Consider the following 27,175-nt stretch of genomic DNA (forward strand, 5'->3'; position numbering starts at 1 on the left):
TAGATACGCTCCACCCGACTGTGACGTACACGTTCATCGCCTCGTGTACTGCAGGCTGTACGATATATATATAAGATATACCCAATTATGTGGTAGCGAAAACTTTGCCTAAGGCAACTTGTTAGAAGGGAGTTCTGTCATTAGTTGAGTACCTAAAATTGACGTTGAAAGCTGCTAGGAATTAGCTCAGGTCAGAAAGATTAGGGAGAGTTTAAGAAGATGATTAAGCAGAATATAAGCTAAGTAACGGATATTTGTATTGAAGATCAATGTAATCTAACAATACAATTACTCTTCATTCGAGAGGAAGAGTAGCTCTCCACAACTAAGCCAAGCTTAACAATATTTTCAGCCTGATCATTAACCCTCCTAATGAGTCCTATTTATAGAAAAAGTCTCATAACTAACTCTAACTTATTCCCCAAGACACTACTAATAGGCTATGACTAATGTGCCCCTCCCTCAAAAATTGATTCCTTGCAAAAGCTTGAAATGTTTATTAACAAAGGCATAGTCAATGAAATGAAATTTGACATTTGGACTGATGAACCAAGTTGGATCTCTTCATTTCTTGAGATTTAATCTGACTTAGATATTTTTTGTCCATTTCTTTGGTGTGCTACAAGTCTTCAACAAACGACACAACGTGCAATTAACCCATAATCTACGGTGAAGAACATTTCTTAATTATTTTTTAGGTAAAGATGATATTTTCTCTTTTGATTATTGTTCAACTACACTACAATTGTACTGCCTTTTATTTGACTATAGATTTTCTATTTTTCTTGGCTTTGATACATTGTTCAGCTTTCACATGAAGATACTTAGTACTTGTATGTGAAACTTGGTATACAAATTTAATTCAACCCTATTATACGCGGTTTGGAGTAATAGACGAACTAATTAAAGAGTTACTCCGTACATAAATATTGTAGATATCCATTTTCAACTAGCAATAAACTATAAAGAGAATCGGCCCAATTCAAAAGAATTCAATACCAAACATGACTCAACTCAAATGAATCGGACACAACTTAAGCCAAACAATCAATTAGCCACTTGTGTTAAAGTTAAAACCTAACGTCCTTTTGCTCACTAATTATCTTAATCAAGTACATGTACTACACAAAAGTATAATATCCTTTTCTTAAAAAATCCAAATTAATTACTTTGAAGTTAAATAATTAAAAAATAATCCGTATTAAAAGACGGTTGAATTAATTACAGAAAATCTCTCCTTTCCAGCATTTCTTATGGCCCAAGACAAAAATAAATGCAAATCCCCTTTATTTTTTCTTTTTAATAAAATAAAAATATAAAAAATGCGAAACAACCCAAAGAAAAAAAACTCACCGTTGCCAATAAAATGCCGTGGCTCCACAAGCTTTAACCAATCAGAGCTTCCCATTAACGTGTCATCCCATAATTTTCCCAAAAACAACCACTCATAAAATAATTAAAAATATTTAATTTTATTATTTTTTATTATAATAAAAAAAGTGTCAACGTTACGAATATTAGTTAGCTACGACTACGCGTATATATCATCCTTCTCATCACTGACGTATCCTTCCTACCCGTTGCATTTTCCCCATTTTCTATTTTCTTCTTTTTCGCAATTTCTTCGATTAATTCCTCTTTTTCATCGAAACTTCGTCGATTAATTGCGATTCCTTCCTCTTTCATTGATTGATTGATTGATCTTCCTGCTATTCAAATTTTCAATTTCTGATTTTGTTACTCCTTTTTTGGGATTCTGATTTCCCGATTTAGGGTTCTTAAAAGAACCTAATTTGCATTGATTTCTGCTGTACTGATGCTGGTTCTTTGATACGTTTGGGGGTTTTTGTAAGTCTGATTCTCTCCGTTTCTTTTTTTTTTTTTTTTTTCGTATCTATGTTCTTATAACACTGTAGATACAGAAAATTTGTTGGGGTTATGAATCTTTAGTGTTTAATTATTTTCGATTAGTTTTCTGTATATATATATAGTTTAGATTCTTGAAATTCGATTGAATTTCATAACTAGGAAGGAAAAATGTCGTCGGCTGGGATTGCAGTTAGTAGAATTAGGGCGGATGATCCTGTGATTTCGCCGCGATTTTTCCACAATGCTTTTGATTTGAATTTGGATGAATCTATAATGGTTTTCTTGAGTGTTTCTGGGAATATGATACCTTTGCGTGTGTTCGAATCGGATTCGATTGAGTCTGTGAAAATGAAGATTCAAAGCTTCAAAGGGTTTGTTGCCAAATCCCAGAAATTGGTTTGTGGAGGGAGGGAATTATCTCGGAGTAATTCGTTAGTTCGCGACTATGGAGTTGCTAATGGCAATGTTCTTCACTTAGTGCTTAGGCTTTCTGACCTTCAGACTGTTAAGGTTAAGACAGAATCCGGGAAGGAGTGGACTTTCGATGTCGGGCGATACCGGGATGTTGGGTATGTTAAGAAGCAGATAGCTAAGAGGGCGAAAGGATTAGTTGAAGAGGATGATCAGGAGATTGTTTATGAAGGAGAGCCACTTAAGGATCAGCAATTAGTTGATGACATTTGCAAGCAAAATGATGCTGTAATTCATTTGCTTGTAAGGAAGTCTGCTAAGATTAGGGCGAAGCGTGTTGCCAAGAACATTGATGAGCTTTCTGTGGAAGCAACAGGGTTGGGTAAGAGGCGAGCATACGAGGTTAAGCCGGTTGATTCTGTATTGGCATCGAGTTACCTCCGTGAAAAAGACTTTGTTTTCGAGCCAGTGGTTGTCAATCCAAAAGCTGAAATACCATCCGCAATAGTGGATGTTATGGAGATGACTTATGAGGGATTATATAGTGGGAATACTCCAATCAGGTCAGCTGAAGGTTCTGGAGGGGTTTATCTTATGCAGGATTCAACTGGATTAGAGTATGTATCTGTGTTCAAGCCTGTTGATGAGGAGCCTAAGGCGAGGAACAACCCTCATGGTATACCTGGGACCCTTGATGGTGAAGGGCTGAAAAGGGGTACTCAAGTCGGGAAAGGGGCGTTTAGGGAGGTAGCAGCTTACCTCTTGGATCATCCATTGAATGGGAGACGCGATTTCTCAGGAGAAGCAATGGGATTTGCTGGGGTTCCTCCTACAGGTTTGGTGAAATGCTTGCATAGTGGATTCCATAACCCTGATGGCTTAACTCCTAAGATGGGATCGTTACAGAAATTCGTTAAGAACGATGGAAGCTGTGAGGATATTGGTCCTGGTTCTTTTCCTGTGGGAGAGGTGCACAAAATTTCCGTGCTTGACATTAGGCTGGCTAATGCAGACAGACATGCTGGGAATATATTGTATAGCAAGGACAAGGAGACTGGTCAGACTGTCCTGATTCCCATCGATCACGGATACTGCTTGCCGGATTATGTAAGTGCCATCGCATTCTTCCTGTTAACACTTTATTTAGTACTATGTTTTAAATATGTGTTAGCTTCATTGCTTACTGTCATGAATGGTGCTTGATAGGGAATTCAAATGGTTTTAGGTCATTAGACTACATTTTTTTGATTGCCTGCACTTATACACTATAAGTTATAGTCGTGTTGGAGCTTATCATCATCTTCTAGGCATTCATTTTGTCTGAAGTGTTAAGTAGAGTTTTATTTATAGAAAGCAAATTTGATTGACTGTGAGTTCTGGCTTTGTGTTTTCTCTTGGTTGCTTGGATGATTGCTGTCCAGCAATGGCAGATATAAAGCCTCCTTGATTTGAAGCTGATAATCGTGTTTAGTTTAAGGATATTGGTGCCTTGCCAATGTGGCCAAAATTTGATCTGCTTGAAAGATGCATTAGCTGGAGCTCTGAATTTGGTCATAATTGCTTGAGTTTAGCAGATGATTTATCATATCATTTGGTTTCAACTTTTGAACAGACGTTTTGAATTGAAACAGGCTGGTTGTCTCATGTATGAACTCTGCTTTATGTATTATAGTTAGGGGTTTCTTCAGATTATTTGCTTGTTATCTGAGTTAATTGTGTTATTAGGATCCCTGTCATTTGCAGCATATCTTCTGTAGGATAAAATCATATCTAATACCAAATTTATCTCGGACTATTACAGTTTGAAGACTGCACATTTGAATGGCTCTACTGGCCACAAGCTAAGCAACCATTCTCTGCTGAGACTGTCGAGTACATTAGGTCTTTGGATGCCGAGGAAGACATTGCTCTCCTCAAGTATTATGGATGGGATCTACCTGTTGACAGTGCCCGCACTCTTTGCATCTCTACCATGCTGTTGAAGAAAGGGGTGGAGCTTGGGTTAACTCCATATGAAATTGGTAGCATCATGTGCCGGGTGAACATTAACAAGGAATCGGTGCTTGAGGAAATTGTCCAAGAAGCACTGGATTCAGCACTCCCCTGCACAAGTGAAGCAGGTTTCCTCGAAACTGTGTCCGACATAATGGATCGTCGTCTTGACGAGATTTCGGGGTAGTTGATAGTGGTACATACATGTGCATAATGTTAGGTACATAAAAAGTATGCACAGATTTAATAATAGGGGTTGATAGATAGCTTTTTCTTTTCTAGGCTACCCTCAGTTGAAGTACATTCTTTAATTCTCATCGAGTCAGTTCCGATTTCGCCGAAGCTTGGCAACCCTCTCAGCTAGTTTTGATGAAGGTTTTCATGCTAGGGGGTAATCTTTATCCTGTTCAGTGTTTCTCACACCATTTCTATCAGATTGTATTTCATCTCATACTGCTAGTTGCATTTAGATTAATCTAACAAGATTTGTGTATGAGTTTGTCTTTGAGTGTGTGGCTTGTGTGTACTCTCAGGTGGGAGTACTGCGTACTCGTTGGCAAAAATCTTGTCGCGATTTCCAGACATCAATTATTGTGTACTAGCTAGATGAATGAAGGCTAGTCTTGTTTTTGCAGTATAAGATGGGCCCATATTTTGACATAGTTGTTCGGGTTTTGAAGTCATATGTACAATACTCTGAATGAATTCAGAAGAGGATTAATCAGTATTAATCACTATTGATATAAAATAAGAGTTACAGTGAATTTAGTCTTAAAAATCCTTAAAATGCTCTGATTTGTGCCATACTTTTGGGTTACTCAAAGGCTTGTCTCTCTCCCTAACAATGCAAGGGACGTATCAGATATTTAGATGTAATAAGATATTTATGCTCGTAATTGCTGGTTTTTGTGAATCACGTATTGTCTGTTTGTCACAACTGATATGATCTAGTCTCAAACTGAGATGGATAAGTTTGTTGGGAGGCAGTTATGTACATATCTCTATCACTTCTCTATGCTTCGTCTCTCCCAAATTTTACCCCCCCTCCCCCTCCAAGCTTGTGTTAGTTTGGCAGTAATTGGTTAGGGGTCGGGCCTGTGAATTCAGTTAGACCCCCTTTGACTAGGAGCAATATGGTTAATCATGGAAAACTTAAAACGATGAACATGACAGGACTAGATATTGATTGGATTTATTTTAGAATAACTCGAAATTTGGACTTATACTTGAACATGAATGGACTTGACTCAAACCAAGCTAGAACAAGGCATTATTGCAACCTTTATTTGAACAAGTGACAATTCTCACAATTCACAAACGATCAAAGTGACTAACCCACTAGGCCACTATTGAGGTTCAAATTAAAATCAACCTACTATTCCAAAATAAAAAAAGTTTTCCTAAACAAAAATAGTAAAGGGAAAAGTAACATGGACATGTTTTCTAATTTCCATCAAGCAAATAGCAAGATGACACGTGTACACCATATTCATCATCCTCATCATTCACCATGTGGGCTCCATTTCTGACTCTAGCTACCTTGTTGTTAGCACTTAGCAAAAAACAAAGACACTAGTTTTAGCTAAAGAAATCAAATCACAAACTTCAACTTCAATTTCCTCCCTCTTTCTCCCCACTTTTCTCTCCTACTCTCACTCCCCCCCCCCCCCCCCCCCCACCAAATGTGCCCCCCACCATCTCACCCACGGCAACTTCCACAACAACCACGCCAACCTCCACCACCTCTGCCACGCCTACCACCACAACAACCACGCCAGCCACCACAAAAACCACCATCACCACGCCAACCTCCACAACAATCACCTTCGCCACGACAACCGCCACAACAATCACCACGGCAACTACCCCAACAGCAACCGAAGCCCCCAGCTGACCTACGCCAACCACCACCACCACAATACCAACCACCACCTCAGCAGCCACCACCATATCAACCGCCGCCGCAACAGCCACCACAATACCCACAACCGCCACCACAACAACCACCATCATACCAAGAACCACCACCACCGTACCCTTACCCCTACCACCATCATCCAAGGCCCAAAAAATCGAGCTCAACCTTAGCATCCTGCTTTTTAGCAACTTCTTTCTTGATCCTTCTTACAATCGCAGCTGTAATAACTTGCTTCATTCTCTTCCGCCCACAAAACCCACAAATCTCAGTTCACACCATGAAATTCCCATCTTTTACTCTCGTCAATGGCACTGCCAACTTCACCTTCTTCCAATACGTGGCGGTTCGGAACCCGAACCGCTACTCCTTCTCTCACTATGACAGCTCTCTGCAGCTTTTCTCCTCCTCTGCAGGACCCCTTGGATTCATGTACATCCCTGCAGGAAGTATAGCTGCTGGCAGAACTCAGTTCATGTCTGCTACATTTGATGTCAAGTCTTTCCAGCTCCCGGCCAATGTCGGAAACGCAGGAGCCGGGCCTGTTCCTGGTTCCGGGCCGATAATGGAGCTGGAGACGAGGATGAAGTTGGTGGGAAGTGTCAAAGTGTTGAAGGTGTTTGCACATCATGTTGAAAAAGGAGCTAGGTGCAGGGTTTCAATTCAGGTTTCAGATGGGTCTGTTCTTGGCTATAATTGCTGATCGATCCCAATTCCATTCCAATCTTTCTCCTTATTTTCGGCTTTTTTTCGAATTCAAGATTAGTAACAAGTGTAAAAAAGAAGGAATTTTGTGTGTTGTAATTGTAGGATGATGATTCAGTTTTTGTCTAGGAGATCAGCAAAATTATGTACTGTAGAATTTTTTTTTTTTTTCTCTGTTGGGGAACTAAGTTCTGCAATGAATGTGTTGTAATGTAAAATATGAAATTTTTAATGAGTTTATGTAGTTAATATGCAACAAGATTTGATCGGAATTTCCAAACTCGTATAATTGACAATGATTGCAAATTTGCAAGTTTATCTATACAAATAAGAAAAGAATATCCTCACATCATACAAGGGCAATACTTGAGCTGATTAATTTGGTGGGCAATCTGCATCCAAGCTGTTGTTTGAGACATTATGTTGTCTCCTGGTTGGCAGACTTCAATCTGATGCTTCTCGCTCTCATGATAGGCACCTGGTCGTTTACAGGTCAAACCGAGTAGTCGTAGTGAGACTGGTCTTGTATTTTTGCACCTGATGATTCTTTAGAACAACGGATGATGGTGTTATTCTGGAGGACTTTTACTTTACAAATAATGATGTATCTTCGATTCTCCATATTTAATTCAGAATGCTGACCCTGAGAATTTAAAAAGAAGAAAAAGAAAAAGGAAAAGGAAAGAGAGGTAAGTAAAGCCGAAAAGGAAATGCAATTGTGACAGTAGTAGTACTGGAAGGAACTGAATATTCAAGCTGATGATACCTGATTTAGAAATAATTAGCTGATGTCATTTAATACAAACTTTTGAAAGACTAGTGTTCATTTTTTGCTGGGTCTCTTCCGAGCTCGCTTCTTTCTTTTTCTGGATCATCAAGTCATTCAGTTAAATGAAATTGCAGCATGTAATTAGACTATTAAAGGAAATTTCGGGAATTTTCATAGTTGATCATCATACGAGCTGATAAAAGGAAATGTGAATGTTACCTCTTGGTGGGTGGACTAACTCCTAAGACACCCTTCATCAGCGAGCTTATGTCAACAGAGCGTTCTCGCATGATCTTATCATGGTACATTTTGCTTCCAATCTCAACAATCAATTCCTCGACCTCTTCAAGATGTTGATCCACATTGAGCTTTATTTCCCCTTTCCTAATTACAGTGACACCAAAGCCATTTCCTTTGGCTTGCCGAAAAACATCCTGTGAAGGTAGCAAAATTGACTACCAGTATTAAAATAAAGCTAATATAACAAGTGTGATTATACCCCACCCCCCTAAACACACACACACACACACACACAAACAGGTCAAACACACTATCAAAATGCTTATCCCTTGAATCCTAAGTCCCCAATGCACACAAATATACGACCTTAAGAGAGGTTGAAAAACATAAAAGCACCTGCAAAAGGGGTAAAGAAGACTCGAGGAAGAGATAAAAAAACACCAAGACAATTACCTTGGGAGGTTGTGGAACAATGAATGCTTTTCCCTTGCCAAGCATCTCCAAATGAGCTTGAATTATATAACAAAAATTCTTGCAATCACTAGGGTCTTCAAAGGCAATTACATGACGCGGCTTTGGTTCGAGCTCAAGATCCACACCCATTTCTAACGAGTAAAACCCAACCCTTTGGTCTTCACCTTCATAAGTGTACATTTCAATGCACTGCAAGCAGCAAAATAATTGATTTCTCAGTGGGGGTAAGCATACAGACTGTACGATTCCAGAGCACTTCTTAAAACATCAGCAAACAACAAATGCAATAAAACAAAGAATCACAAATATCACCATAGACAATAGCAAGGAATGGTTTAGATCCCAAAATTAAAGGGTGTGTAACGACTCCTTGAGAAACCAATTTTCTGATAAAGGAAAAGCAGGAGTAATTTTACAGGGAAAAAAAAAGAGGATTAAAGCTGTATACCAGCAAATGAGGAAGATCTAACCACCACAAATAATCTTCTTCCTTCTCTTCAGCATATTCACGATACTTGCTTACTACAGCTTGTGGTCCAAACATTTCCATTTCTCTCCTTAGTTTGCTTAATTTTTTCTCTATGATCTCCTTGCCTTTCTGAGGAATTTTATCCATCAAATCAGCTGCATCTTGAATTTCTTCCTTAGTAATCCACCTATCCAAATCCTTCCCTAAATCCTTCATGACAGATTTTACTTCTGGATCAGTTTCTGCATTATAGGATTCCACAAATCCACGAGACCATTTCTTTGTGTGCTTCCAATACTCTTTCCCAGACTTTTTGCCAGGTTTAACTGAGCCATCACTTGCCTCAATTACAGTCTTTGAAACTTTAGCACCTTTTTCTCTTGGTAATGACTTCGAGGGAGAAGCTTTCTGGGAAGCCTCAACAATGCGTTTAGATTCATTTTCCGTTTGAAGAGATGATGTCACCTGCTGTTGACTTCTGGTATTATTTAGAAAGTCAGAAATTGTATCCAGTGGTGGACCTTTCCATTTAGGTATAACCTTTTCCGGAGGATCATATAAGCTGATACCATCTGCAAAAAATTGTGAGAATGTGAGCTTGCATCCAAATTCAGAAACAAACTACCCAATATTGCAATTTAGATAACACGGCTAGTCAAAATGTGATTATTTGACCTAATTTCTAAGTGAAAATAAACCCAAGCTAGAATCATATCATTGAGTTAATAGACTACTGATAATAGTTACTACGTACTAGAATAGAAATAGTATTAATAAAGCTGTGGAAGTGGCTCCATGATAAATTGATAGCTAGGTTGAAAAATATATTACCTGCTCCATAGTCAATATTTTCAATATTTGAATGTAGCCAATCATGCAGAGCTGCTAACTTCTGATTCTCCTTTTCAACTTTACTTTCTAGGCCTGCATAAAACGCAATTTTATCTTCAGGATCCATAGAATGGAAGGGATCCCGTCCAGCCAACTCATTTTCTCGAACTTTGAAAACAATCTCTTTCAGTTTATCATCCTGCATCCACTCTAGTTCTGAGTCATCTGTTATAGACCCAAGTGTCATTAGGTCCAATTTTGTATCATCCTGGTTATTTTTCTCTCTAGCAACATTGTAATTTTCCCTGAATCCACTGCCTATTTTCTTCACAATGGGCTCAACTTCATGAAAATTCTTCTCTAACCAGTTCTCTTTATCAGCAAACAAAGCTTCCCCCCTGTCATCTACTGATTCTAAACCACTTCCGGAACCTGGTAACGTTTCAGCAGTCTCATGATTCTTCCTGTAATCATTTTCATTGTTTATCCCACCTGGTTGAACTTCTTCTTTCACAGAACCAGAACTAGAACCATTTAGATCATTTCCAACACCAGCAGGGACAATTATCTCACTCGGTTTAGAAGTATTCCGAGTGAGATAATTCTCATTAGACAAATTCACCTTTTCCTGCAGATTGGCATCATGAAGAACACTTGCTGCATCTGTAAATTTACTACCATTATGAGATGCATTTTGGCCAGAAGCAGGGTCTGAAATTTTACTTAAACCAGTAGGCTTAGGCGCTACACCTGTTTCTACTTTTTCCAAACTTTGTTCAGTTAAAAGGGGCTTATTTGCTTCCTGACTATCATCACAAATATCATTTTCACCAGGCATAAGGTCTAATCTTCCACATGAATCACTAATAGTGTCAGTACATGAGATTTTAACACTTGGTGGATCAGAAGCTTTGTTCTGATTCAATATACTTTCTGTCTCTAGCTTTACTCCATCAATAACAGTTGCAAAAACTTCATTTCCTTTTGCAGTGTCATACATAACTTTTGGAGCTGGGATGGGATCCAATTTCTTGTCTGCATCAAAAGACTTCAATGCCTCGCCATCCTCTTCCAGCCTCTTGCTGAAACTATTGTCCATTCCCTCGTCTTTAGAAGCAGCTGTAGTAGGAATAACACTAACTTCAGATCTTTTATCATTTTTCTGCAAGAGATATTCCCTAGCTTCTTTTACCGAGCGTATGATTTTTGGCTTCCTTCTCACAGGTATTTTTTTTGGTGGGTGAAGTTGGCTCCTAGAAATGAAAGACTGACTCCCTTCAGTTACGTTTGATAAATCAGAAATATCATGGCTCTGAGAAGGACTACTAATATGGCTTTTTGTGTAACCTATAATCCTTCCGTTTGAATTATTATGAGGCTCCACATCCTCAATACCCTCGTAAACATCTTCACTGGTGGATTTGGAATCATCGCTCTGCATCTTTTGGATGCCTAATATTCCCATCCCTGGAATGCCATTGATCATACTTATTTCGGCAGAATTTTTACTAAAAAGGTTATTCATGTCACCACCAGCGTGTTCTTCAAGAGTGTCTTCACCTACAGATGGCAGTACATTCGAAGCTTGTATCTCTGCTTCATCAGTCCAAATTGAATCCTCAGGCACTTCAACAGTGTCTTTCTCCACCAAGTGCTCCTCATTTGGTAATTGTTCATCCAATTCACTCCCTTCGCTTGCAAAACCTTCTCCTCTCTCAATCTCCCGTGCATGTCTTGCCATCATCTGTATCTCCTGAATCCTAAAATCCACATCAACAGAAGCCGTCTTTGGAGCACCGGTAACATCAAGGGCAACCAGACCGTTAGTTAACCCTTTTGCCTCCCTAATTCTATTCAACACCTCATCCTTGTCAAGACGAGGCCTTTCAGTGACCGCAGTAGGGGTGTCAGCTGGCCCTTCCAAGACTTCAACACTACCCTTCACATTCTCTTTCTCCATTCTCGACTTCATCTTTCTCCTCAACATTTCCTTCTCAAAACTCGAAATTTCCTCCTCCTTTCCTCCCAAAGTAAACAACCTTTTGATCATCCAAACAAAGACAAAACCACAAACCACAGCAATCCCAATCCTTGAAACCTTTGTTATCGACTTTGGTTGGACAATTACACTCCTAATTCTACTAACAAAACCTGATTCTTCACCAGAAACTACAAATTTAGCAACAGAACTATTCCTTGGGATTACATTCTTCCCACCCTCTACTTCTTTAGCTAAAAGTTTAGCATGTGAAATCTTTAATTTCACTTCATCAAAATCTTCTAACTCACTTTCCTTCCTAAAATACAATGGTTCTACTCCACTCCTCTTCAAAATCTCATCCTCATCAACCAAAACTCGCTCAACTTTACCATTACAATCTTGAAAAACAGTGAAAATTGGACTAGACCCAATTCCCCAAAACTCAATATCTTTCTTATACTGATCAACCCAACCCTCCAATTTATTCCACAAAACAGATTCCCCAAATTCCCTAGAATTCCCCGAATTACTAATTTCAGAATCAATTGTTCTTTCCAATCTATCACTACTTAATTTTAAATCAGAAACTTGACTATCAACTAAATTATGAGCTGGGTGAACAATTTTTTGAGGGTTTTGACGCACCTGAGAGTTGCCACCATCATCACCAGTGAGCTTCTTCCTCAGAGAGTTCCTGCGCTTCGTGGGTCTACCAAAACGAGCAGAAATGTGAGAATTTTTGGTGTTTTGGAGTGGTAAATTAGTCGAAAATGGTGAGTTTGGGAAAGATTTGATATGGGTTTTGCGAAATTTATAAGGGGTTTTCTTGGTGAGAGTCCTGAATGAAGATGAAGGAGAGAGAAGTGAGATTGAGGAAGAAAATTGGGGTTTGGATAGAAATGAGGAAGTAAGAATCTCCATTGAAAGAGAAGCTGAAGATTACATGGATAGACAGAGAAAGAGAGATAGTTGAAGAGAGGAATTTGGCTTAAACCCTGGCTTAAGTCCTACTGTAGAATGTTAAATTGAGTCGCAAATTGCTATGGATGCCCCACATTGGTCGTAGGGAGGGTTAATGTTGGGTTTTAGATAAATTGCTATGGATGCCCCACATTGGTCTTAGGGAGGGTTAATGTTGGGTTTTAGATAAGACAATGCGTTGCCCTCTCCTCGAGCTAGCTTTGGGGGATGGCTCTCTTGTTGTCCAATATAATGAAGGTGATGTCGGAATTGCAGTGTTCGCCCGGGGCTAGGGGTTCCTGCCTAGCGCAAAGCCTATGGTTGAAGAGGTGACGCTGGCATTGCAGTGTTCACCCGGGGCTAGGCAGCCTAGCGCATAGCCTATTACAATAAGAGGAGTTGAACATTGGACGTGAAGTTCTCAACCTTAATTCTTTAAATTCAGCAGTGCTATATTCAATAATTTATTAATCGACAATTTGTGTTTAATTTTAGAGTATACAAGAATTTTAGTGCTATATTGTATCAGAAAGAGTAGTAATAGCTTGGCTGAAAAGACAGCGTAATCATGGACATCCAAATAAAACAAGCTATAAGAATTTCATTTATGCAAAGCAAGAAGTTAGTTGGCGAGTCAGGCACAATCTTGGAAGCAGGAAGCTCTTGACAACATGATCCAACAAGTCACAAAGTGCAAGACAGACACAGTAAAATTATTAGCCATTTTCAATGGCAAAAGTGAATTGGTTAAAACAATCTTGCAAATCGGCTACATCTAGCATGCACTCATTCCACATCAGTAATTGTACAGCACATCTATATACTTGGTTAACCATATTACAATCCTGAAGAGAAGAGTAGATAGAAGGGGTCAGCAGGCAAGAGAGAAACCAACTATTAGCTACACAGATTGGGAATGCAGGCTCCACCATCAGGGTTCGGCTGCTCCTTCCATATGCGCCCAGTGACCCGCAACTTCAGTTCCTTGCGGTCTCCTCCAGAGAAGAAAAGTGCCATGTTTCTTTGTATTATAAGACCATCGTGGCTGTCCCTAACTTTTCTGTGGCTGTCTCTAACACTTCTAGGGGTTCCCTCCCATGTGAGTTTGCGGCCATAGCCCCCAACTTCAAGACTGTAGCTATAATTTCTAGCTTCCATCTCATCCCCCATGAACCGAAGAAAAGCCATATAAACAGGAGCCATGCCAAGTTGAAATGCTTCGAAATGGAGGCAGAAATACTGACCAAAACAGTGAAACACCTAGGAAGGGAAGAGGGAAATATGTTATTTACATTGTAGTCCAAGCAATACCTAATAAAAAGCTTATATGCATTTAAGGTGTGCCCTAAGTTCTCAACCTGGCTTCAAGAAATCAAACCAAAAGCAAACTCCACCATTAATATTTAGTGGGATGAGAGAGAGGGGTAGGAGGGAGAAGGTCATGGTGTTATGTTGATTATTGATAATGGAGATGCTGATGCATACATGAATATATACATGCTGACGGTGGCTAAATTAACTTACAGTTAGCATCCATGTAGCATTTTCCACCTCGCGTGGATTAGACTTCACATAACGATGATTGAATGTACATCCAGAATGCATGTCGACCTTGTGATCATCCCTCAAATGAGCCACCAGATAAGGTATATCCCCAGTAACAGAGCACTCTGATCCAGCATACGGACAATTGTATGGCCTGAAGTTACATATAGTTTCATGTTTAACTTTGCTGTAGTAGGGAAATATCTCCGGGCAACCAAGTGAAAAATATTTGCAAGGAAGCTCAAGCGATTCAGCAACTTTTTCCAATGCTAGACATCTTATATCCCCAAGTTCTTGTCGACAGGTTGGGCATCGATTTTGTACACGTGTTTTACAGGTGGAACAAAGCGTATGCCCATTTCGGCACTGTAGAAATCATAATGTTAAAATTTTCATAATCAATATCCTCACATGATAAAAATTCAGAAGAAAAACAATTATAACAAAGGCAAACACAGCAAACCTCCCTAACAATGTTAGAAAAAGAAGCAATGGGATAATTATTACAGTAATACAGTGTTTCTCAAACAGCTATATCACCAGGGAGGGGGCGGGGGCAATCACATATGGACTATGGAGAATAGCAAGCGAATAAAATGGATGTCATTTATTCCCTTGTGACAGGGTGGTGTCGAGGAAAAATGGACAAAGAACCCCATGAGATTAAGAGTATAATGCCAATTTCTAACACGACAAACCTACAACCACAGATCTCAAGTGTCCCAACTTCCCAGTTCCAACTCTACTTGATGAATTAGGACCACAATTAAGGCCAATTGAGATTGATAAACCTATAGAAAAGCCTAGGGCATGTATGATTAAACAATCGACAGTTTCATCCAGATGCCCATATTTTGACCAACTTGGTGACATATTACACACATCCATACTCCAGAACTGCACAATTGCAAGAACTAATACCAATGAAGGTGAGCCTATAGTAGCAGCTCATTTTGTCTTTCAGGAAACCTTTAGAGTACTAGTAAAGCGCTAGTGCTCCTATATGAGTGCATCTTGATGGACTTGATCAATTAAATCATTTCATTGTCGACTCCTATACCATAATTTGTGGATTTGTTCCGGGTATTCCTTTCAGTTTGCAGCATGGGTGTCTATGTACTCAACCATTTTCACTAAACGCCAGTGGATCTAAAACCTTCTGCAGATAAACAAACTCCAGAACTTCACAAGTAACATTCAGGTCCTTCTATACCAACTCGTCTCCATCCTACAGCCTACCCTCTCCAGGACATACTAGGCATCATGTAGTCTTTATAGGAAGCTACCACCTCAAAGAAATCATCTTGGACAAGAGGAACTAGTCAAGCAAGTAGCAACTATACACAACAAGACTTTTCTCTATTCTTACCACCTTTTTTCTTCATACAGTAGCACCACAAATTCTTCAAATGTCCCAAGATTAACTTCCCAAAATGCCACTTAAAAGCCAATAATCCAAAGTCTAAAAGTCTAGATCATGCTAATTTTTGCCATATTTTACACTGCACCAGGCACCAAAAACAGAAAGCAGTAATATAAGAAATATAATGATACAACTATATATCTAACTGTTCCAAGGATCTAGAGAGCAGCTTAACTCTAGGCTACAACCAGTCATTGCCAGAGGTAGAATTTTTCAGGAAAATAAGTACTTGTTTATAATAAGGCTAAATTCAATTCTTCAGATATTTAGGTTCAAAATTCAAGTAAAATAACATTAAAGGGTACCGACATTTTAGCAATTTCCTTAAACTTCATAATCCAACAAAAAATGTTATTAATTCCAATAATTAGATCCTCCAGAGTACACAGACTAGCCAAAACCCTACAAATCAATACATAAAAATTTAGGGCAAATTCAACACCCCAACAAAATTCACACAGTTCTACCAAACAACCGAAAAACCCCACAAAATCAAACAAACCCAGATAGGAAAACTCATGAAAAAAATGGACAAAAATTCCCTAAAATTAATTAATCAAGGAGAAAGAATAAAAGTAAAACCTGGTGGATTGGAGGGTACATAGAATTGGTACAAACAGGACATTCAAGAAGCTCATGAACACTGGTAGCAGGGTGAATGTTGGGATTAAGTACACCATTGTTGATGATATGAGGAGCTTTTGAAGATGAAAATTGGTGATGAGGTTGATGATGATGATGATGATGTTGCTGTATTATTTCATCTTCATCCATATCAATGGAAGATACACACTCTATGCTATCAATATCCATATTTAATTTTCAGAAAACACCACCAAATTTTTCCCAGATCACAACAACCCCACTTGAAAAAAAATCTGAAAAATCAGAAAATTGAATTTCTGGGTTTGAATGTAATTGGGTTTGTGATGAAACACTCACTCTCTCACCCTCCCTCCTAAGCTCCAATGGTAGTCAGGGGAGTAGTTCAAAGTTAGGGAAAGAAAGAGAAAGAGAAAGAGAGAGAGAGAAAAAAGGGAATCCCAAAATCCCTCATTTTGCTAAAACAACCATCCTTCCTTCCTTCCATATCCCCAGGTGCTTTTTCTTTATGGGCTTCTTTGGCCCATTTCTGTGCCTTCTTTCGATTTTTTTACTCCATACTATTTATCTTTTCAAAAATTGTTTCTACCATCATTTGACTTTTACGCTATTCACCTATTAATCTTTGATTTAACTTTCTTTTATCACAAAATAAATAAATTTTATTACAGTATATAATATATCGTTAGATTTTCATAATCTAATTTTGTTACGATTTTTAAGAATAGACAATTAAAGATATTAATGGTCAAAATTATATCTTGACAAATATACCGATCAAATTGATGCATTTTAAAAAAAAAAAACAGAGGTACAATATGCCTAATATTTATTAAAAATATATGCTACATATTGTGTACAACAAATGTTTTATTTCTTTTGTAAGTTGTCATTTCTCTCTATTTTTTACCTCACCGTATTCTACATACATCTATATCTTTCTCGCTATTAAACGTTCATAAACAAATTTTGCCTAAAAATCCGTGTCAAAACCCTTTGTTGCACATAATACGGTATACGGAGTATGAAACAAAGGTAATATTTTGAAAATGTCATGTTTTAGTTAGTGCTTGTTAACTATTGCAAAATGAAGGAAATTAAAAAATTATTAGATTCCCACATAATGTAGGAATTAACTTACCCACCTCCTCTTTTATAATTCAAAAAACCTAGAAATAATAATTTCCCAAAAACAAACCAAACAAGCTAAAGGTTTTTTTTTTTTAATTTTTTTTAGGAAAACCAAAGCTATTTCATAGGAATTAGACGAGGGAACTAATTTCCCATACATTGTAAATTATCATGGGAAGTTAATTCCCATTGCAACCAAAGAAGAACTTAGAGCATGTTCTCTTCATATTATTTTCAGTTCAATTTAGTTCTAATAAGTTCAGTTCAGTTTTTAATTTCCTTTTCTCATAAAATATTTAGTTCAGTTCAGTTCAGCTCAATTCAATCAATCAGAACAGGCCCTTAGTATTCAGCGTGTATTGTGGACTTGTAATAATGCAAGATATATATTCATTGCAAAAGAAAAACGAAATTGGATTTTTCAAAAGATTTTTTTTTTTTAAAAAGTTATAAGAAAAATTAGTGGTATAGATACTAAATAGTTATTTTATTATGATAAATGGACTACATAAAAATAAAAAATAAAAAATAAATTGAATATTGAGATTTTAGATGGTGGTGGTGAAAAATAAAAATAAAATTGGCTCATAAATTACCATATTAGATGAATAAAATATGGGTATTAATATTATTGTATAATTTTAAAGTATCAATAACTTTTAATTAGTGTTGATTATTGTCTTACTGATTAGTAGTTGAAGTTTTACATAGTAAAACCGTAAGAGTTACCAAATAACGTGTAGCCTAAAATTCATTATATCAGACATTGTATTACTGTATTTAGTTTAAACTTATGTTAACTAACATAGTGTGTAAGATATTTATTTTATTTAATAATTAATCAAAAGCTTTTAACTTTAAAATGTCAATGAAACAAAAGCGTTCATTTCGAATATCGTCACAATATAAATAAACAAGAACATGAATGTGCGTGTGAATTAGGGACTTGGTCTTGAGCAGACAAATGATGCCCAAATATTTAATTAAACACGTGAAAGAAGACAAATTGTTTAGCCGACATAAAAATAATAATCATGCCCATAATACTATACTAGAGTCTATAAAACCCAACACTTGAGAGTTAAGAGAAAGTAGTGGGTAATTTAATTAAACTTTCATAAATTATACACTCCCATTGAAGTAGATAGATGATTAGGTATGTCGTTGGTGCAAAATTAGATCTCTCACTATTATTGACTTATTGCGTAAATTTTCTCAAATTTGATTTGGTTACATCAATTATTGAGTGCCTAATTAATGACATTTTTCCCTAAAGGTGGAGGGTTGGTAATGTTTCCATTTCATATATTTGATTTTCATACTTGTTGTCACACAATAATGTTTGTTTCCATTTGGTGATGCTTAGATTTTGATCATTGTTTGCTCCTATGGTCCTACCCTGTATTGGATCATGCTTTAATAATAACGGAAGCACTTAACCTCTCAATTCAGTCATAATGTGATACACTAAACATTAATAGTTTGTAATTCTATTTACCAATATTCATGTGACTCGTTATAACTTGAAATTAAGATAGGTACCCGTATGTCATATTACAAAAGGTGTTCAATAACAACACTTGGCATAAAGTGATGACTTGAGTTGGAGGTCACTTGAAGAAGTCTAGCATTAATAAACTACTCAAAATGATACAAGAATGTATCAGCTTTCACCAAGCTCAATCAATATTTTACCCAAGAATGCTTTTATTATACTTTTATGTCTATTCCATACTTTGTAGTTAGTAAATGCTTGTTTATTTGGGCCTAATAAGCCGCCTAACTTAAGAGATAAAAGGAAATCTTTGATGAATCTTTAAGGTACTTTAATCAAGCATTGTAATTAGTGGGTCTGCACTTTATAATGCTTTGTAAAATCTTTGATGAATCTTTCACAATTCGTTTTCTCCATAATGACAAATCATAATAGCAGTAAGTGACCATACAATTCTCAAGGAAGAATAGGTTGTCATACACACTCAATAGAATAATACTTTATTCAATCTTAAGGTAAGATCATTAGTCTCAATTATACAATGAATATTTGATTTTTTATATTATATCCTTTCGTATATTATACAAGTAATATACAACTAATACAAATATTCTAAAGTATAAAAGGTTGTGCACTTTGAGCTATCCAACAACTAGGTACAAAAGTGTATACTACTTGAATTACAACTAATAACATAACAACCTTTTTTCTTTTTTTTGGTTGATAACAACTTGGAAGAAGGCTTCCCCTCTTCTTTTGATCATCATCACAGTAATTGGACTATTGGAGTACAATCAATAGTTGATTTCAAATATAACAAGGAATTGAAAACTGCTAAGCCAAAATGCTGCTGTTATGTAACTCAAAAAACTGTCTTTTCTGTCACTTCAATTGCAATAAGATTGTACATTCTATTAACATGTCGCGATGTGTAAATGTAAATGAGAAAATTGTGAAATGGAATTGTAGATAAGAGGACTCATAATTACAAAGCTACTAACACTATCCAGATTACTACTTGAGAACTGACTGTTAATGGTCTGATCTTCTCGGCTGATTGAATAACAAACAAACGTGATAATCCAGAGGTACATTGTTACACCCGGTATCTATAATGTTCATGCAGAAGTGCCATCGTTTTATTAAAATAAAAGAAATTTATTGCTACCACTGATTTGGGAATGATTCTCGGTACCTGGTGTCCTCGCCTTTAGTTAGCTGCTTGACAGTTTCATCTTTTGCCCGGGAACTCAAAAGCTTCTGTGCTAATCTATCTTTTGCTGTCACTTTCTTCCGCAACATAGATGCAAGAGTCGGCCCTTTATTTTTCTTGGTAGATCTCTCTCCCGTGTTTGCAGGTACAACTTCCCCAAAAGCTGCAGAAGTCGAGGTTGAAGCAATTGCAGCCTCCCGAAGAACTGCATCATTGTGTTCCCGAACCTTTGCAAGTTTAGCTTTCTTGATTGCTCGTTTATCCCTTTCTTTTCTCTTTACTTCCTCTTCATCCTTCTCTCTAACATTTTTAACAGCAATTTTAGCTAGCTGCACTGAAGAAATGCCCAGTCCATCAATATTCAACTCTTCGGTGGAAGAATTCTGCCTTGCTGATGTACCTTCATTACCTAAGGAGATGACAGATTTCTCTGCATCATCCTCAGGGTAAATTGGATTTCCTTTATCATCACGCGGTATAACTGGTCCATGAAATGGACATACTCTCAAATCTTTCCTCTGGCAAAGCTTTCCATTGCGCAAAGGAGCACGACATGGTTGAACTTCAGCTTGCTCTTCTTTGTAAAGGCTTGCATGAACATTTAGTTCTGCAATTTTTTCTGATGGTATAGCAGCATCACAATCTACTCTGCCCCAATGACCATCAATCTCTAATCCCCTCTGATTCGCCAACACATCCCTCTTCTCACCCCAATTATCCAAGGAGGATCCCCAGTTAACAACGGGAGCTTCAGCTAAAAGCTTACCCCGCAAAGGATTCGAATCACCAGCACTCACTCTACGTTTCACAACATCCTTCTTCTTTGCCCCACTTTTGCTGCATTCAGGTCTTTCAGAAGCATCAGTAGCCAATACTTTACGATCAACTGGTACCACATTTAAATCTTTACTTCCCTCCACAGTTTCAATTTTACACTCCTCCCAAATGTCATCATCTTCCTCACTCTCCCTGATCTTAGGAAGGGCACAACCAGATTCCTCACATTTCTTCTTCACTGCAGTAATTCGATTCCGAACATCAATGAACTCTTTCAATGCAGAATCCCTAAACCTAACATCATCAACTTCAACCCGAATAAGAACAGAAATCCATTCCTGAACCGAAGCTAAATGCTTATTCACCAACAACTTATACAACTCCCTCAATGCATCAAAAACTACTTTATTATCACTATTCTCATGAACCTTCTCCGCTTCCTTCAATGCCTCAAGCCGAAGTTGCATCAACTCAGGGTTACGCATCCCCTCAAACTCCTCCTCCTCCTCCTCATCATCCAACGGTTCCAATGCTGCATTCTCATCATTAGCCCTAGCAATCTCTAAACACTCTCCAATCTCATCAATCGTCAATTTTATCTCTTCCTTCAACGAAGGAAACCTCTCTCTCAACGTCTCGAGCTTGTTCTTCAAAATCAACTGCGTTCTCACCTCCCTCTCCCTCCTCTCTCGCTCAACCCGAGCAGCATTCGCTTGTAAATTAGGAAATTGATACCTAAGTGTGTTCTTCAAATAATCATATCCTAACCTAAGCTGCCTATAATAAACTCCAAAGGACGAATTCCACTTTTCTAAAAACTCAATGGCCTTAGCTCGTAAAACCGATGCAACAGAAGATGGAGCTGGAAGAGGTTGATTTCTTCGAAATCCAACCGATAAACTTAACAATTGATCCAAATTCTCAGTAATTAGGGTTCTAAAAAGCTTCGAACGCATAAACAACTCATCAATTATCAATAACGTAAGATACCTAATCTGCAATTTCAGAAAATTTACAAACCCTAAGTTCAAACATTCAACAATTATAATCAAAATTATTGCAATTAGTCATGGATTTAAACCGCGAAAAAAGAAAAAACCTGAGAATGCTGTCGTTTCATGAGATAAATTAGGGTTTTATAGGCGAGTTTGAGCTCAAAATCGGAGTATCGAACAACCGTTTTAATGGCTTTAAGAAGACGAGGATCAACGCCAGGTTCAGTAGAATTGGTTGCTTTCTCAATCAACGCCACAACTTTTCCAGTTTCTCTCTCCTCTTGTTCGTGATCTTCCGCCATTTTTTGATCTCGGGAATTTTTTTTCCCGGAATTATATATTTTTTGACGAGTACAATTTTATTTTATTTTTATTTTTTTGAAGTTTAATCTGTTTATACTTTGAACATTGAAGATGCTTTAGCGATCATATCTTCATGGGCTAAAATGCATTGACAATTTATCAGTTGGGTTGTGGTCCATGGGCCATTGGGCCTATATAGCCTTATAGGCCTAGTGCCTAAAAAATTACTCGTTGAATCCGAAAATTTTAAGAGAAAAATCAAACATTAAGACACTCTCCTCACAAGTGAATTTCTAGAGTGTCAAACTATAGTAACAAGAATGAGATTGATGCGGATTTTAGTCCGATTTTGTGTAGAATGTAACCACGATTGTGGTTTAATGACTTTGTGAATTATAGTGATGAAAAAGATGGTTATTATGGATGAAAGTAAATGGACAGTACTCTAATTCTCACAAGAATAGAGAGTCTCTCTCTAGTCGCAACTAGAAGATGATCACGAGTCGCAACAAGTTATGTTTTTTATTAACAATCAAACGAGCAACGCTCAAAAAGGATTAATTCTCAAAATAAAACTCTGAATTTATAGCTAATTATGTGGCCTATTTATAGGCTTTACAAGGAAAACATAAAATAGATAGAATCCTAGGAAAACTAATTCTACTCTAACTTGAATTCCTAGTAACCTACATTCAACTAACTACATTAAAAAAAACTAATTAAGGAATCCTAAAATGCTTAAAACAAGAAAAACCCTTTCAAGTGAAAGGTAAAAACTTGTAAGCAAAAATCTATCTAAAGAAACATTAAAAACTATCAAGAAAGGAAATCTTGGATGCTCCCGCATCAGAGATATAAATATTCAATGTCGAATTTCACAAGGATCAATAAAAGAACCTAAAGTTACTACATGTCTCACATTGGCTATGTAAAATGTTGTATTTCATGTCTTGTTTGATTTATGGTATGATCAAATTTACCAGTCGGAGAAGCCAAAGAGTAGTGTGCTAATGATGCCACCTTCAATGATAAGTTTTTCTAACGTTGCTCTCTATCGAAAGTGCTATGAAACCCTAGTTTTCGCAATGTGAAGCTCTATAACTACGCACTATGTAGGCACCAAATTTTCCTTGCATTGGTTAACAATTTTTTACCCAAACGTGAATATTTCTTTTTTTAACAAACCAAACGTGAATATTAGGCCCTGTTCTCTTCACCTTAAAAAAAATATTATTAAGTAAAAATAATTTCAGTTCAGTAAAAATAAGTTCAGTTCGGTAAAATTAATTTCAATTCAGTAAAAATAATTTTAGTTCAGTAAAAATAATTTCAGTTCAGTAAAATTCAGTTTTCTTAAAAAAGAATTATAATAGAAAATCAGTAAATATAATTTCAGTTCAACAAAAATAATTTCAGTTCAGTAAAATTAATTTAAGTTTAGTAAAAAATAATTTAAATTCAGCAAATATAATTTTGTTTCAATAAAAATAATTTCAATTCAGCAAAAATAAGGTGAAGAAAACGGGGCCTTATTCTGGTCATTCTAGTTCTATCTTAATTTAATTTTAATTTAAATTTGTATCTCAATGATTCATTTATACAGTAAAATTAATCCTTCTTGGCTCTTGCCTACCTTTACATGAACCTTTTATCTAATCTAAATTAACTTTTGATAAAGTAGTCCATAACTTGAAAGCTGCTTTGGTATTGTGTATTGTACATTATTAACTTTTGCTAGGAGTAAATATTAAGCAATAAACATACTTGGATAGCTATCATTTCATTAACCTTTATTATATGTAGAAAATGAATAAATAAAAAGACACCTTTTTTATTATTGAAAAGGCCAAAGGGTTTAGAGTTTAGACCGTTAGATTTATAATTCGTATATCTCAATTTTTAGAGGAAAGATTGTATAGTAGTGAGAGATAGAAAGAGCCTTTGAGTGTGAACAATCCATAAAAGTATTTGATTTGGGGAGTACATTGTTTCACCCTTGATAATTTGGTCATTCCATCATCAAATAAAACAGTAAAAGACCAAAAAAAAAAAAAAAAAAAGTAAAGGGAAGATTGGAATTTTTTTTATTGATAGATTCAAATTACATTCAACTAAGTTAAGGACTCGTTTGGTTGCAATGGGAATTAACTTCCGATGGTAATTTACAATTCATAGGAAATTATTTCCTTCTTCAAATTCCTAGGAAATTGCTTTACTTTGTTTGTTGGCATTAGGGAAATTAAAATTCCTAGGAAATTTGAATGACCTTGGGGGAGGTGGGTAAGTAAATACATTATGTGGGAAATTGAAATTCCTAGGAATTTCTATTTCCTTCATTTTGCACTTTTTTGATTAACTAAACAACACATCAATAATGCATTTTCTAAGAATTTTAAGTGCTTACATAAAGTTATTATAACCAAATAAGGCCTAAATAAGCCTAGCGGGAAACAAGCAACAAAAACTTGCTCATTCCCAACATAACAATACAATGAGTACACCGGGGTTACATTTTCGACCTTTTTAACATGAGAAGTAGAGTTGAAACTCAAACAAATAATTAAACCATCATCAACTTAAACAGCTAAACATTCTGTTTAAGACTACTGTTACGATTCATAGTTCATCAAAGCTTTTTCGAATGTTTTTCACGTTAACAATGAACAATACTACATTCACAATTGTGATACTCTGATAGTGTGAAAGGCTATTAATTAAGTTGATTAGCGTTTTTTCCGCACCCACAAATTGACTTATTCCGACCAAAAAGAGTGACCAATTTTTTCACATGAACAAAATGCCCTCACTTGTGGTGGGGCCAATAACATTTATGTATACTTTTTTTTGTAGGACACAAATTCCCCTTCTCATGTGAAGCATTTTAGATTGTGGCACACTAACCCAACACAAGATATCTTTTTAATTTTCCACTATTTTTACTTGCCCCCTTTTTCCAATTACAACCACCTTTTTTTTTTTTTTTTTTTTTTCTTCCTAACATCTTTTTTTGCTTAAACAAATAAATTAAGAAAGTAAATTATAAAAAAAAAAAAAAAAAACCCCCTCAAATCAAGTACAAGCATTAGGGAGGAATCCGACCCGCCTACTAGCAACATCAAAAGAAACCCGAATACCCTGTTGTTGGATATTTCCAATAATCGACAACCCGCTCATTGTTCCCGCAAAAGCAAAGCAAAACCGACCCGACGTATCAACCGGTATCAAATAGTTGTTAGCGGGTAATGAAATATCCGCCCCATTGAAGTGCATTACTACCGTGGGCACCCGAACTTCGGTTTTACCCGACAAGTCGAAACACGTATCGAACAAAGAGAACCCGGAGGCGGTCTTAAGGGACGATGCCCCGACTCGGAAGGCATCCCTTAACGCAATGTAAGCGGGTCGGGTTAACCGGGTAACGGACGTACCCGAGTCCAAGATAATGCCACCATTACCCGTACGGTCAATCTTGAAAAGCTCACCCGTGATACCAGGAACACGGGTCCCACCCACGCTAAACCCGAGTAAATCCACGTAGTAAAAAGTGTCTAGTTTCGGGTTAGATATTAATGGGGTAAAAACAGCGTTTCGAGAAACCGCTGATGCACCGAAAACAACTGATGACGGTTTGCTAGAAGCGGATCGGTCCACCAAACAGTAGGAGAATTTGTTTCCGAACCGGTTACCGGTTTGAGAAGGAAAAGATAATTTTCCACGGCCTAAACCGAGTAAACCGGCAGCACCAACAAAAAGACCTTCATTATCATGACCACAACCAAGCGCAACGTTTGGAACCTTAGTTCTTCGAAACGTCATCGTTTCACTAGCGAACTCTCCCATGGTAAACGACCCATCACCGTATGACACCTGGTACGCGCATCTGTTGCCACGTATAGCACATCCGGGTTGGTCCAATTGTTGGCAGATCTTGGACCGGCAAGGAATGGTCCGGAATGAACCGGATTGGACCGGGTTGAAGACCTGGTCGGTTTGATCGTAGCATCTCTTACAAGGTGAACACTGGAGCCAAACGATGTCGCTTCCAGTGTCTAGAACCATGTACATGTACCTCGGGGGTGAGCCCACGCCAAGTCGGGTGAAGTACTCACCGCTCCCTTGGGCTAACCCCGAGGTTACGGAACTGCTGAAGCCGCTCCCACCAGCGGCTCCAGCAGGAGCGCGAGGGTGGCTCGCATTCCTCCCGTGGTGGGAACCAGCGCGGTGTCTATGCGACCCGCGCTTGGAGGAATGCGAGACACCCTGAGCCCGGGCTAGGATAGACTCCACCCGGGCCTCATCGCGCTTGAGCTTTACAGAAAAAAGCTCATCCTGGCTCAAATGCGGCTCTAGAGCGTCCAGGTGCTCTAGCTGCAGCGCCACGGTGCTATCTAAAGAACCCGAAAGCTCGAATGATGTATCTACGGAACCGAAAAGCTCCCCGTTTACTTGTAATTGGGCTGTTAGGTCCCATTCCGTGTTCGGAAGAAGGGAAGAGGGTTTAGGGAGAGGTTTGAGGAGAAGATTTTGAAGTTCAAGAGAAGAGGAGAGAGAAAGAGAGAGGAAAATAACAAGAGAGAAAAGAAGAAAAGAGGTGGGTTTTCTTTCTTCCATGTTTTTGGAAGAAAGGTGGTGAAGTGAGGGTGCAGAGATTCACATGGAGATGAAGAGTGAGCTTATAAATAAATGTGAAGCCATAACAACAAAAATAAATAAAAAAAGAAAAGGTTTTGGAGGTATTATTATGATTTATGAACTTGTTAATCGGTGCAAGTTTGTAGTACGTATCATATGTATGTTGGGTTTTGTTGTTGTAAGTGGTAACCCGTGTTTTTGTTTCCTTTTGTCTTAATTTGGGTGCATATAAAATTGGATATGGATAGGTGAATTCTTATAAATTAGGTGGAGTTACAACTCATACAAGATGTTGTCTCAAACTACATGTGATTATTTTGTTTTAGTCAATGCTTATTTAGATAGTTTAAATCTATCTATTCTTAATTAGATAATCTAAATCTAACTATTTTTTAACGATATTTAGTTTTGTCTATCTATATTTGATAATAAAGATCATGTT

General features: G+C 37.4%; 6 protein-coding genes across 6 annotated transcripts; 2 read left to right on the top strand and 4 right to left on the bottom strand.

The window, feature by feature from the left end:
* Positions 1-1,544: 1,544 nt before the first annotated feature.
* Positions 1,545-4,780, top strand: LOC145586869 (phosphatidylinositol 4-kinase gamma 4-like). The gene is made up of 2 exons (XM_081643828.1): positions 1,545-3,387; positions 4,082-4,780. Exons 1-2 carry the CDS (start codon positions 2,038-2,040, stop codon positions 4,457-4,459), a joined length of 1,728 nt encoding a protein of 575 aa, XP_081499954.1. The 5' UTR covers positions 1,545-2,037; the 3' UTR covers positions 4,460-4,780.
* A 1,687-nt stretch (positions 4,781-6,467) lies between these two features.
* LOC145584495 (uncharacterized) lies at positions 6,468-6,890 on the top strand. The gene has a single exon (XM_081641326.1). The coding sequence runs from the start codon at positions 6,468-6,470 to the stop codon at positions 6,888-6,890; it is 423 nt and encodes a 140-aa protein (XP_081497452.1).
* A 263-nt stretch (positions 6,891-7,153) lies between these two features.
* LOC145586870 (uncharacterized) lies at positions 7,154-12,630 on the bottom strand. Its single transcript, XM_081643829.1, has 6 exons — positions 9,676-12,630; positions 8,824-9,416; positions 8,355-8,564; positions 7,881-8,095; positions 7,659-7,758; positions 7,154-7,535 (listed from the first exon to the last, which is right to left on the bottom strand). The coding sequence occupies exons 1-5, from the start codon at positions 12,575-12,577 to the stop codon at positions 7,716-7,718; spliced, it is 3,963 nt and encodes a 1,320-aa protein (XP_081499955.1). The 5' UTR covers positions 12,578-12,630; the 3' UTR covers positions 7,154-7,535; positions 7,659-7,715.
* Positions 12,631-13,300: 670 nt separating this feature from the next.
* LOC145585792 (E3 ubiquitin-protein ligase SINAT5-like) lies at positions 13,301-16,611 on the bottom strand. Its single transcript, XM_081642505.1, has 3 exons — positions 16,167-16,611; positions 14,141-14,527; positions 13,301-13,876 (listed from the first exon to the last, which is right to left on the bottom strand). The coding sequence occupies exons 1-3, from the start codon at positions 16,395-16,397 to the stop codon at positions 13,514-13,516; spliced, it is 981 nt and encodes a 326-aa protein (XP_081498631.1). The 5' UTR covers positions 16,398-16,611; the 3' UTR covers positions 13,301-13,513.
* A 3,003-nt stretch (positions 16,612-19,614) lies between these two features.
* Positions 19,615-22,165, bottom strand: LOC145585793 (UV-stimulated scaffold protein A homolog). The gene is made up of 2 exons (XM_081642506.1): positions 21,903-22,165; positions 19,615-21,798 (listed from the first exon to the last, which is right to left on the bottom strand). Exons 1-2 carry the CDS (start codon positions 22,098-22,100, stop codon positions 19,978-19,980), a joined length of 2,019 nt encoding a protein of 672 aa, XP_081498632.1. The 5' UTR covers positions 22,101-22,165; the 3' UTR covers positions 19,615-19,977.
* A 2,332-nt stretch (positions 22,166-24,497) lies between these two features.
* On the bottom strand, positions 24,498-26,862 carry LOC145585794 (aspartyl protease family protein 2-like). Its single transcript, XM_081642507.1, has one exon. The coding sequence runs from the start codon at positions 26,710-26,712 to the stop codon at positions 25,171-25,173; it is 1,542 nt and encodes a 513-aa protein (XP_081498633.1). The 5' UTR covers positions 26,713-26,862; the 3' UTR covers positions 24,498-25,170.
* Between the last annotated feature and the right edge of the window lie 313 nt (positions 26,863-27,175).

The sequence above is a fragment of the Chenopodium album genome, chromosome 16 (assembly GCF_948465745.1).
Source record: "Chenopodium album chromosome 16, dcCheAlbu1.1, whole genome shotgun sequence".
In the NCBI taxonomy this organism is placed as follows: Eukaryota; Viridiplantae; Streptophyta; class Magnoliopsida; order Caryophyllales; family Amaranthaceae; genus Chenopodium; species Chenopodium album.

Bases quoted from the DNA above. Each gene is read 5' to 3' on its own strand.
- LOC145586869 (XM_081643828.1), top strand. From the start codon at position 2,038: ATGTCGTCGGCTGGGATTGCAGTTAGTAGAATTAGGGCGGATGATCCT. The intron at 3,388-4,081 runs GTAAGTGCCATC...GGACTATTACAG, and splicing joins GATACTGCTTGCCGGATTAT to TTTGAAGACTGCACATTTGA.
- LOC145584495 (XM_081641326.1), top strand. From the start codon at position 6,468: ATGAAATTCCCATCTTTTACTCTCGTCAATGGCACTGCCAACTTCACC.
- LOC145586870 (XM_081643829.1), bottom strand. From the start codon at position 12,577: ATGGAGATTCTTACTTCCTCATTTCTATCCAAACCCCAATTTTCTTCC. The intron at 9,417-9,675 runs GTAATATATTTT...AATTTTTTGCAG, and splicing joins AAATATTGACTATGGAGCAG to ATGGTATCAGCTTATATGAT. The intron at 7,759-7,880 runs GTAACATTCACA...TTGATGATCCAG, and splicing joins GTTAGTCCACCCACCAAGAG to AAAAAGAAAGAAGCGAGCTC.
- LOC145585792 (XM_081642505.1), bottom strand. From the start codon at position 16,397: ATGGATATTGATAGCATAGAGTGTGTATCTTCCATTGATATGGATGAA. The intron at 14,528-16,166 runs GTTTTACTTTTA...TGATTTCTACAG, and splicing joins TGTACCCTCCAATCCACCAG to TGCCGAAATGGGCATACGCT. The intron at 13,877-14,140 runs GTAAGTTAATTT...TTCCCTTCCTAG, and splicing joins ATGCTACATGGATGCTAACT to GTGTTTCACTGTTTTGGTCA.
- LOC145585793 (XM_081642506.1), bottom strand. From the start codon at position 22,100: ATGGCGGAAGATCACGAACAAGAGGAGAGAGAAACTGGAAAAGTTGTG. The intron at 21,799-21,902 runs GTTTTTTCTTTT...CTGAAATTGCAG, and splicing joins TGAAACGACAGCATTCTCAG to ATTAGGTATCTTACGTTATT.
- LOC145585794 (XM_081642507.1), bottom strand. From the start codon at position 26,712: ATGGAAGAAAGAAAACCCACCTCTTTTCTTCTTTTCTCTCTTGTTATT.